Genomic DNA, 12,901 nt, shown 5'->3' with positions numbered 1-12,901 from the left:
TGTCCACTTGCCCCCTTCCCTCCATGAAAGTAGTCATCTATCGTGTTACAGTGATCTGGACATTTGCTAGTTGCTCCATTTCATGATACGGTGCTGTGCCCAAGAGGTACTATACTGAAATGACCTAGATATTTCAATAAACACTTGGCAGCTAAGGGTAACAATATACAATGATAAATAATAAAGGTTGCAGTACGTGTCGCCTTGGAGAAAAGCTCTTGAATACTATTTTCCATTCTTTCAGTCATACAGTTTCCCTACACAGAGCTAAAACTCTTAAAAGCTATTGAACTTCCACAGACATGAAATAGATTTTCCAGGAAGAGTTAAAATTGATTGTTTGTATCTGTAATAATAATAAAAAAATCAAAATTCAGAACAACTTCAATAACTGACTAGAAATAATAGCATTTGTATCTCTATAATAATAATAATGATAATAATAATAATAATAATAATAAAAACAAACAACAAACCGCAGGTAATTTTCTCATTTTTAAAAACTAGAATATTAATAAGCATGTAAAACAGCACAAACACTTTTAACACTTTTTTCTTTATGGTGCTTTAAAATGCTATGAAAATTATTTCCCTGTAAAATAAGGTAAAATTTTATGTTTTAAAAATAATATCTAATTAATTTTCTTGTGTTTCACTTTTTATTTCTGTAATTCCATTATTAAAATCACTTTTACACTAAACATGCCTAGGAGATCACCAAACTATTATAAAAAAATGAAAACTGTCTCTTTGAAGATAAATTAAAGCAAGTTAACAAATTTTGGTCACCAACTTAAACAATGATACAACAATACACAAAGTGAAAACAATACTGATTTGCTGGGTGTATTTTCCCCCATTTATGCTATGCCTACAACACCTTTACAAACATAATAACTGGTCTGAAACTAGCATATATGAAAGCTTAGAAGGAAATATTAACTTCAATTTTATTTAAGCAGTACAGATCAAACATGAAATATTAAATACCTATTATGCTACTTGTACATCATTACTTTAAAAGTAAGCAAAATTTGTGATATTGAATGGTAGCCAGAATAAGGAATTAAATGGTGCATGGATAAAGAGAAAATACCCAAATTACAAAAAATGGAGCACCAAGATATATATATATTATAGACACAGACACTGATGCTTTTATTTTGAGAATTATATTGATTAGAAACAAATTTCTAGGGTGTGGGGACATTGAAAACATCTTATGCACACAGCAAAAAAAATAAGATCTTACTGTCGTTTCTGAGGGAGTTATTCAGCAGTTGGAAAAGTGGGAAGCTGTCCCAGGAGTCCTGTGGCTGTGCCTCAAGTGCTGAATCCATATCAACAGAATAAAGAGACAAAAACTTCTCTGCATGCTCAGCCAGTAATTCTGGCCACCAAGCAAATGCCTGCAAATGTGATACAACAGAATTACTCAGCACAAGTCACAAAGAGATGTGTTGGATCTATAGCAAAATACATTTGGATATGTCACTGCTTGTCCTATCTTATTCAGAGTGTCTGAAAGGGCCAAAGAGAAAAATGTGAAAATATTTTGTAAAACCTTGCATCAATAATATAAGAAATCAAATTGATTTCACTGGGAAAGAGGATAGAACAAAAATGTAAAACAAATAAAAAGCAACCTTTCCACCAAAAGACTTGCCAAGAGCTCCATTTGAAAAGGACTATAAATCATAGAATCATAGGATATCCTGAGGCTAGAGCAAAGAAAATAAAAAGGGCCTTATCCTTTTTTATATACGCTTTTCTTGATTTCATTTAATTTTCAAGCTATACATAATTAGATTAGTTTATTTTTCATTTAATTGATGTATATACATTTTGCCCTCATTTCTTAATCAAAAGGCTTGGTTTTAATGCCAAGTATTATTCCTTGAAGGTCTCTACTAATTTTCAGCACCTTAAGAACATGTTAAAAATGTTGGTAAAAAATTAAGATTCTCAGGCAATATTAGATTAAAAGATGAAATTGTGAGAAACAGTGCATCAGTAAGTAAAGCCAGCTCCACATTAAAGACTGCTTCATATGTAATTCTTGTACCTTTTTACTGTTGTTCAAATCTAGGTTTTGAAAGGTCAGTATTGAAACTGAATCAGAGGGAGCTGTGAGCCTGGAGTTAAAGATGAAGGTGAAGTGAGCTTATGAAACAGGATGAGTATCACACACTGCTGAGAATGTTTTGTTCAGTATTAACGAAAAATCTGAAGGTAAGAAATACCTACGCATACTAGATAAGAAAAAGTTTTTGCTTTCAAACCTATTCCCCTGTCTTCAAATAACTTGTTTTGAATACTTTTGAGTTACCAATATGGGACATGCACAACTTGATCTATGCAAGTGCTGAGGTCCCACAACTTCAAATAAAGTCATAGAAATACTCACTTGCATTTCTGAAATGCAGGTCCTAGGTATGCAGACTTTACCTACTCAGGCCCAAAAGGCATCGAGTAAGAGATAACATTTGAAAAGTTGTCTACAAATATGTTCTTGCCTCCCGGACTTTCTGATGGTCGCCTATAATACATTTTTGGGTGGATGATTGCAGCTTAAATGGAGAAAAGATGAATTGGCAAATATTTTAAAGAAATGTTTAGCATCCTGAAAGCATCACTGAAAGACACTTGACGTGTTGTATTGTCAGGACTTAAGGATGATGATTGACATCACAGTGAAAAAGACAGATGAGGCTTCAAAAATTTTGGCAAGAGTTTAAAATGTAGTCTTTTTCCTCAAACTGGAATAAGTTTCTCATTAGTAAATCCTGCTTAAATGGAAGCTCCTTACAGAAACATTCTTACCCTAAAAAATAACTAAATGCAAAGAAATAAAGAAAGAAGAAAAGGAATGTATATATACTCATTGCTAGGAGTCTCTTTTCAAAATTGTTTTTTAAAAATATTGCCAAAAAATTCAAAAGAAACAACCCAACCCAAACCAGAGTAAAACAGCACATTCTCTTTCCATCTTCTTCCCCTTTGCAAATGACACTTTGAATGAATCCAGACGGAAATTCTTCCGACCCTCTCCAAAACTACCCATCACTGCTTAGGCAGCAAGAACAGAATAACAAATACCACAGCTAAGATAGTTGTTCAGTCATAATGGATAATATGAAAATAGGCTAAAGGCAATTAGCAACTGGTGACACACATTCTAAGAGAACAATAGCACTGACCTGATTAAAGGAAGATTAAAGTTTTGAGATTATAGAAAGACACAGAAATGTGGCAATACAACACCTGAAATAATCAGCACAATTTATGCTACACATTCAATGCACTGTTCCATGCTCTAAATAGTGAATAATAATGCTTAGTTCATCGTAAGTCACATACCTCTCTTCCCTTTGGGAATCCCAGAAATTTGGAAGTGTTGTGAATAAAAAAAAAAATCTAGTATTAAAAAGTGTGACAAACTGTTTTAGAGATTACCGATTCTTTTCATCAATTGCACCATCAAACACTGAACATTTACTTAACATTACAATGTGAAGTCACCATACTTAGTTTTCAGTTGTACGTAGGGAGTGTATAATTTTTGTGATCTTTTTCTCATATATATTTTAATACTGAATTTTTTCATGTTCTATAAATGTCAGCAAAATTGAACATATGTTACATAAAACAAGGAAGGGGAAAATAGTCTTAAAATTATCATTAATGTTTTCAAGCTGTCTTAGACTGGAAACTTTTGCTGAACTGATTTTTCTGAAGGCATGTGCAATATATTTATCCTGCTGAAAAATACCACATCTCTGACTGCACATAGTATGGACAGTAATCTTTGAACAGGGATGTTCAATCATACACATATCATTTGATCTGTTTCTTTTGTGTTCTTTTCCACAGAAGTCTAATATTCTTACATTAATGCAGTTCCTCAAAAGACAAAGACAACAATATATATATATATATTATTAAGTAATCATTACAGAGTAACACAGTGGCAACAGTAGTGTAGAATAGGACCTCCAGGGAATTCATTTCAAATCATTGAAACAGCTGTTTCTTCAGTATAGGATAAAATATCTATAACAAGTTCACACATGACAGATGTAGGCTAAAAACTAGATTCCATAGTGTGATATTAAACCAGATGTTTTGAATGATCATATTTGTAACTACATATACTAAATCATGTTTATCTCTTTGTATATTTTCCTCAAAAATATTTATTGATTTTTTTAGAACATTTTAAAAACAATTTCCTGAACCTTAGAAAACTATATTTATTAATTAAATGTTAATAATATGTACAATTATGTTTACCTGGTCAAGTTTATTTTTGTAGTACCTTGATATAAAAGGTGTTGCAATTCTAAATATTCTAAATATTATGGTTTCCGTATCACAAAGCAAAAGATTTGAGAGTAAGAAATGTAAAATTGTTGTTTTATATTTTCTACCTTATAATGCTATTTTAAAAAGTGCAAGTTTAAAACAATTACTTTTCCAATTAACAGAAGAGCAATCTGAATGTGATTATTATACCTGTCATTATTTTAATCTTAAAATCAAGACCTAAACAGCATGATGGAAACTAGCATTGAGTCACATTTTCTTTCTATTTTGAATGAGAGGTTTAAAGTTGGAAGGAACAACTGTATAGGGCTATGAATGTTTTCCATACCATTTCACCACCTCTGGCACAAAGATGTTTTCTCTATTTTATGCTCTTTAATTTTCGTTTCTGTACCTACAATACATTCAAGCGATTCAAGTAGAATTTTATGTCACTTCACTTTTCATAAGCTTCAAGTCCCTTATTCCTCTGTAAATGTGAACTGCCTTAAACATATGTCAGAAAGTAAAGCTAAAATGTTTCTTGACAGAAATGCTTCACATCAGGAGAGAAAAAATGTAGGAACAAACCATTCTCTACAGTTACAGCCTCACCTCTGAATGATGTTCTTCATTTTGTTGCAATACTTCAATACAGAGTTCTGCAAGGTGAAGAACCTCTTCCAGTTTTCTAGCAGGTGTTGCTTGGTTCATGGCCTCTATGTGAATATAAAAAGCCAACCAAAATTGCTTTAGTTAGAAATAAGATACAATGAATATGTTTGTTTGTAGTAAGAGAAAATGATGTCAGAAAGGAATGGGGATAGTGCAAAGTTACAATTTTCTGTAGCATAAGCAATTTCACATGTTGAAGACAATTATTTAATGTAAGTAAATGCAGCTGAATGCCCAGATCACAAGAAAGAGAAAATACTTCACAAAGAATTACTGATCATTATAAACATTATCTGATTTAATATGTGAGAACTAACAGGTGCATCAATGTATTAGATGCTCAACTTCTGCAACAAGCAAGTTCTAATTCTCTTCAAGGTCAGAGATACAAAGACAGCAGACACTCGAGACCCTTTTTGTTATTGTACGCTCAATACAATGCCATTCTCACTAGATGACTCATTACTGTCATCAGCAAGATTCATGCATTTTGCAGCAGTGAAAAATTCCAAACGTTTTATCTAAATAAGACATGACATTTTAGGCATGTTTAAAAATAAGAAAAGTGCAAAACAATAATTATTCAAATAACTTATTTCTACCTTCTGTTCACTAATAAGACTGAATCTAATCACTCTATTCAGTATTCAGTAAAAGGTAGCACTATAAAACACACGCTATAACAGAATTGACACAAACTGACTGAAAACTCCAAATAAAAGAAAACAAGGACAAATGCAAAAGTTACAAATGACATGAGAATCATTCATTATAAAGAGCAGATTTCAAAAAGAAAGCAAACAGCAAAGGTAAAACAGATGTAACTAAAAGTCTTTCAGAGCAATTAAAATCAGTTTAGTTTTAAATTAAAAAAAAGAAAAGTCATAGGACTACAGGAATATCGCAGGAATAGTCATGAGAGACAAGGGAAGAGAATAACAGAGATTTCTACAAGCATAGATTAATTATTGAAAGTAATTTTTCCAGCTACATATTTTTATAGCTTGGAAGAATTTCGGTATTAGGTATCCGAGGCTGCTTATTCAACAAAGCTCTTCTCCCAGATGACAAACTATGGGATGGAATTATGACATACAATATAGTCATATAAAGTATTTTTAATTAGCAGGTGGGTCACATTGAATAGGTTTGTAGTTGACTTATGAAATTGATAACACAAGGTGAGGGAAAGTCTCATGAATCCTATTTCCTTGTTTTCTGTGCATATTCACAGATCACATGAATAGTGATTCACATGAATACATGCCATCATATACAGAAATTTCAGCTGATATTTTTTCCCACTTCATGCATTCATCATGACATGGAACATTATCAGATTAATTAAAAAACTTACACGATCTCCTAGCTGTCAGTAAGAATATCAAACTGCATGCACTAAATATATTTAAACACTTAACATTTCTGGCAAGTCAAAACAACTTTTCAGACATCTTAAAGGCAGGTGACCTTGTCCAGTTCTTCAAGGCTAACACTCTGATGCACAGTACCTTTATGAAACAGAGCTTTAATGCAATTTTTGAAGAAACAGTGCATTCGAACCTCCAGCAAACACATACTTAAAGGTGACTATAAAAACACATTATACTAATGCCAATAACAAAGCAAGCAAATTAGCTACTGAAGTAACTACAAACAAACCTCAAAGCTCATTAGAATACACCACATAAGCAGACTCATTCATATAATACGATTTCCAAAACCACGATCTAACTGAAGAAAGGGTTTTTGTATGAACATTGACTAAGTACAAAACACACACCAGGATACAAAACTATATCCACTGTGTCGAGATCATGGCTATTAATATTTTACTGAATTTGAATATTTAAAAAATTTGATACTCTAGAACTCTTTATGTGAGTATAACCAGAACTATATTAATGTATAAACTAAGTGAGTTTAGAAAGGACTGGTCCATCCCCTGTCAGGTTATAGCATAAAGGCTACTGTTTAGATTCAGTCTTAAACTGGTTTCTGTGTTTATCCTGGACAGAACCTGCTGTTTCTTCTAGTGGTAAGCATCTTCCTCTCCATGTATACACAACAAATACCATTCATACAACTAATACATTGGTATCAGTATCACTGATGCAATAATTGTTAGGAAAAAAACAGTGATAGTAATACAGAGCAAGACTGGCACATCTGATTTCAGCATAAACAACTCACTTTATTACAAATTCAGCCTGTTCTTCATAGATTTTAGCATTAACTAAGCAAGCAAAATAACTGCATTCACAATTGTATTCATTTCTAATGACATTAAACAACCTCTAAACTATTAAAAATATATATCTATATATTGATCATTTTATTTTATTTTATTTTATTTTAATTTAATTTTAATTTTTGCATTGGAATAAGTTCGCTTATTCCATACCTGGAATAAGTTCAAGACAGCCTAAAAATGTTATTAAACATACTTCATCAGGGAGGGCTGGAAAAAGACCAAAGATTTACTAGTTAACGTAAGATTATCCTGAACCACACCTATGATGATATCATGAGGAAGAGAAATACAGGCTCTAGGAAATATTAATTCAATTGAGCTAGCACTTGGGAAATACAGAGATCATCTGTGTTGAAATGATGAATTTCAATCAGAAATGGCATTGAAAGGATAAGCAGAGGAGTTTTGTTTGTTTCTTGGTTGGTTGGTATGTTTGCTTTAAAGGCATAAGAAGTCTAATAAAATGAAAGATGAGAGAGTGGATCAAAAGTGCTCCTACATATCCATCAGATCGATAAACACTATCGAAAGAGAAGACCTATTTACTATCAGGGATGATGCTGGCATCAAAACAAATCAAAGAAATTGCAAGGATTCCAGTCATTATAGGACTAATGTTCAGTAGTTTTTCAATAGGATCAGCGTGTTGAGGAGAAAGAAGAGGTTAAGAAACCTGAATTTCCTTTTGAGGTGAATATGGCAAATTTTGAAATGATGTTTCATAGTAGGAATGCCTAAAATTGTGGGAGAAATTAGTCTCCATGAATTCTAGTCTCACATTTGCATGAAATTCTCCATGTACTTGGAAACTACTTTCTATTAATTAAAATGCAAATTACTCTTGATGCTTCATACAGTTTTCAATGATATTTTAAAAATCATTATTTTTCTACCATCAGATTTGCTGTTAAGAAAATGCAGTAACTAACTGCACTTATTCTGCATCCTTGGACAAACCTCTCTAATTTTGTTGTCGTCTACTTTGTCAAAGAACTAATCTATAAGGCAATTTTGTTTGGATGGTATGTGCTTCTCCACATTTCACTTAGTCTTCATATAAAGCCACTTTTTCTGTATGTAAATTACTACATCAATTACTTTTTCACTATCTAATGACATTTATTTTTCCAAAATCTTGTGAGCATGGGAGCATGGGTTTACAGACAGAATTACCATAATTTACATGAGTGTATAAACAAGTGGCTGTGAAGTAATTTGAGAAAAAAGAACTAAATAGTAACTTTAATTTTTATTTTTATTTTTTTTTTTTAACCAAACAGGTAGTATATTTGAAATGGGAGTACCAATAAATTATTATCTGGAAGTTTTAGAACATCCAAAACATCACAACACTGTTTGTCTTCATAAGTGAAAAAAAAAAAAAAAAAAGATAGAAATCAGTGTTGTCAGTTTTCATTATATTTATCATGTCTTTCTCCCCACAATTACTAAGGGTTGTTAAGATATGTTTACACTGCTTAAACTAACAAGTTGCTGTAGGAGTCGAGTCAGTAAATATGCTGCTTGACATCTTTTAGAAAATAAACAGAAAAAGCCATCAATCATCTGTTTTCTGCTTCACATTCTGCCAAAAAGAAAAAGCAAAACAGGCTTTGTGAATAATGGATGTTTTCTCAAGTAGACATTATCAGTGAGTCACATAGGTACCAAGGAAAAAATTGTTAAATGAGATAAGTTAACTGAGTAAAAAGCTATTGAAATGAAAAGGTGACTGCTTCATGGACAGATGGAGTTTAAGGCCAGAAGGGACTGTCAGATCATCCAGTCTGACCTCCCATGTTACACAGGTCAAAGAACTTCTCCCAGTACCAACTTTACTAAGCCCAGTTTGTCTGAAGCCTAACTTATATTTGCTTTCCAGAAAAGATTTCATCTTTGAAGACAACTGTAAAACTCACTTTGCTTGTTCACTCCCCTACCCCTCAGCATGTAAGCACCATCACTGTTAAATGTGTGTGTTAAATTTCTCATTGGCGTTTGCTTGGCTTCAGCTGTTTGGTCTTACTATGCCTTTCTCTGCCAAGTGAAGGGACGTTTCCCTTCCTGTTTGTTTTTCCTCTGTGAAGGTATTCTGCACTCTGATATAAGCCACTTATCTTTAAGGATCTGAACCAACAGAATCCTTCAACTGTATGCTTTTGCCATCATTAAAAATACTTTTAGCTCTTTTCTGTACTCTATCAATTTTTTAACAGATCTTAAAAATATTGACTACAGGATGACTCAACTACTAAGCTATGCCAGATGCTCTCACAACTTTACTAATGCTGCCTCGTTCTGCCACATCTGGGTACTGGGAGCTTGATGAGCTGCTTGTCTGCTTTTACTCCAAATGCACTTCAGAATGAATGTCTACCAGGTACAATCCCATATTCTGTATGTCCTGCATTCCTTTCTATGCTAGAGTTATTATTTTACAGTGTGTATGTTTGCATTACTTATATTGGAACATATTTGGCTTGAAAGAATTAAGGTTTCCAAGCACTCCCGATCACACCAATGTTTTGTTACCATTACTTTCCACAGGTCTTTGCAATATTAAAGTTATTATATAACTTTAAGCAAAGATTTTACATCTATGCCCACTGAACATGAAAATGTGAAATAGCATCGGGTCTAGCACACACACAAAAAAATCCCTTCTAGAACTCTGCTGATATAGTGGCAATTACCGATTGATGTGCAATTTGTTAGGTCTCTCAATTAACCTCTTCTTAATTCTTTTAATGCTTACTTTAGCAATGTTGTATTGTGCTATTGGTTTTGTGAATGACTATTACACAGTAGTAAATTCTATGCTTTATAACATTCCATCACAACCTTGTTTTGTATTTCCAAGTGTTCTTGCTTAGCCTTTGAGCCAAGAACCATGACAATTAACCAAGCTCAACACCTGAGCTCTGTCTTTCTTGGTGGGGAATGGAGTGAGGAAATCTGTCTTCCCAGCAGAATCACTATGATACTGATCAGCAGGATGGGATCTGCTACAAGCAGAAATAGGGACAAGGAGAAGGTGCTTGGGTACTACTATTCTCCAGATGATGACTGAGCAGAGGACTCTCCTAATTAAAGAGGTGATTATTCTCCTCACTTACGAATACAGTGCAACAAGCAGGTTCCCATTTCTGGTCTGGTGGTCTTCCCACTGTGGAACAGCATATATACCTTACTCATTTTCCCAGTCCAATATTTCATCCTTCCTCCAACAAGCCTATTTAAACCAAGACACTCATGACAGCCAGGTTGTCCCCACACCAGCGGATCTTCTATTGACTAATAGTAGGGATACTAGAAAAAAGGCAAGTAGTTGTGTGATGCTTAAGAACAGCTCCTCCTTTGGATCATCACTTCCTGCCATAGCCAAGGAAGCTGAGAGAGACCCTGAGTTCACAGTCTCAATGTGCCTATTGGCATCACCACATCCAGAGAACTAGATGGGTCTGGAGACTTCTGTGCTGCAGCTTACGATTTCATTCATCTCATTTTATGCCAAACTGCAACAGACCATCAATTTGCATTTTGATCTTTTATGTATGATAATTGGCATTTGTTTTGATTTTCAGCAGCACTGTTGCACTGGTCACTGTCAGAACTCAGCTCTTGTGCTACTTAACATTACTGCTACCGGCAATCAAACCCAGAGAAAGTATAAGTTGTCCACTGACGTAGAGGTTTAACCATCAACTAATGCATTTGTATGCGTGCGCCAGAATTAGACCCACAAGAGGGCAAATAATGCGATGACTGTGAGCAATTACATTCATAGAATGATAACCATAGAATCACTAAGGTTGGAAAAGACCTTCAAGATCATCTGGTCCAACCATCACCCTACCACCAATGTCACCCACAAAACCATGTCCCTAAAAACCACATCCAACCTGTCCTTGAGCACCCGAGCACAGTGACTCCACCACCTCCCTGGGTAACCCATTCCAATGCCTGACTACTCCTTCTGAGAAGAAATGTCTCCTAATTTCCAACCTGAACCTCCGCTGGCACAACGTGAGGCCATTCCCTCTAGTCCTATCGTTAGTCACCTGTGAGAAGAGGCCGACCCCCAGGTCCCCACACCTTCCTTTCAGGTAGTTGTAGAGATCAATAAGGTCTCCCCTGAGCCTCCTCTTCTCCTGACTTAACAACCCAATCAAACTCCTTCAAGGATGTTATGTGCACACAGCAGTGTATGGCTTGAGGAAGTCTTAGAGTTTCTGAAGAAACACTGCCTGTCCAGATATTGTGCAAAGGGACCTAAAGTATGTGTACATCTTTCCAGATCCAATCATAGTGCATGGAGTCTGAATGAACTGTCCTTTATTTTATACCAGCTCTCTTGCTATAGTGTCTGACTGATTCACTCCAAATCAGAGCCTGAAAGTGAATTCATATCAATGCAGAGCAGATGACAGGAAAACCCTGAAGTAAAAGGCCATAATATAATTTGATAATAAAATGCATCATAATTTGAGCTGTATGAAGCCAATTCTGCTCCAGTAGGGCCAGCTAATTCAGACTTTTTGACATGTAAACCAGCAGTACTGCTTCTAGACTTGTAACAAAGGGAGTATAAATGACAATAAACTGGAGCTAATATATGCTACTAGACCTGAACTGACTCTCCAGAGTTAATCCACAACTAGGATAACCCACTGGCAGATAATTTAGATTTGACCTTGGTGGATTTTCTTGCAAATTCTCACAGAATTAATTCTGCAATGAAAAAGTAAGGAGTGGACATCTGGGAGGACATGCTATATTTTTCTGATTAAAAAAGAATTCTAGCCTTATATAAATAATGGAATTTAGCTTTAATTGTGAAGTTGAAATCAGTCTTTCATAATTGCTTTCTAAGAATTAAATAGGATTTTAAATTCTGGAGACAAAATAGTTTTAAAATTAATTAACATTACCCTCTTTGTACACAAAGATTATGAGATTTGTAGGAAGTTAGAGTTTACATCTCCTAGTTCATAACCTATTGTTTTATAAAGTGGGTGACACTACAATGTTCTCAGCTTTTTCAAATTTATTATCATATTCAATGGAATTACCTTCACGGAACAATCAGATTTCTTTACAAAAACGAGAACCTATTGGTTCATGTGAAGCTGGGGAAAAAAAAAAAAGAAAAAAGAAAAAGGAAACATGAAATCCGAAGAGGTAAAAGCAGTAGCAAAAATTCAGAGACAACAAGAATTCTCATTTTTTAATTACTGATCAAAGTCACCTAATTTATGATGCTTTGTATTCTGTTTTTGGAAACACAGATCAGATACTAGCACTTGGTATTTTCTTCCTTTCCTTGCTTATAATTTCTCTTCAAAGGGGGCAAGAGCTAATGTTCTTAGCACTTTCTGTTCCCGTGGAAGAAAACTCAGAGGTAACAAACATGGCAAACTGAAGAGCTCCATGAATTAAGGGAGCTGAATAATTGACATCCTAGTGCCAGACAACTGGCACTTGAAAGTGCAGACTTAGTTTTTCATCAATCTAACAATTTTAAGAGTCTAAATTTTTGAGAGTTACTGAAAGATGACAAGAGCAAACCTAATGCTTGCAGGTAAAGAGTGAGGAAAAGTGATGCTGACGATTAACTTTAAAAGGAAATTTGAAGAAATGACTAATTGAGGATATACAATGAAAACA

General features: G+C 34.2%; 1 protein-coding gene across 15 annotated transcripts in view; it reads right to left on the bottom strand.

Moving 5' to 3' along the window:
* CADPS2 (calcium dependent secretion activator 2) overlaps nt 1-12,901 on the bottom strand; it is a 315,444-nt gene that overhangs the window by 61,465 nt on the left and 241,078 nt on the right. For all 15 annotated transcript variants that reach the window (XM_080575606.1, XM_080575607.1, XM_080575605.1 and 12 more), the window contains 2 exons: nt 4,921-5,024; nt 1,253-1,409 (listed from right to left, as the gene is read on the bottom strand). In XM_080575606.1, coding sequence (XP_080431732.1) covers nt 1,253-1,409; nt 4,921-5,024 — 261 coding nt within the window. The remainder of the gene's footprint in view (nt 1-1,252; nt 1,410-4,920; nt 5,025-12,901) is intronic.

This window comes from Anser brachyrhynchus, assembly GCF_964034855.1.
Source record: "Anser brachyrhynchus genome assembly, chromosome: 1".
NCBI lineage: Eukaryota > Metazoa > Chordata > Aves > Anseriformes > Anatidae > Anser > Anser brachyrhynchus.
Note: the sequence above shows the minus strand (reverse complement) of the source record. Positions and strands in the feature narration are given on the sequence as shown.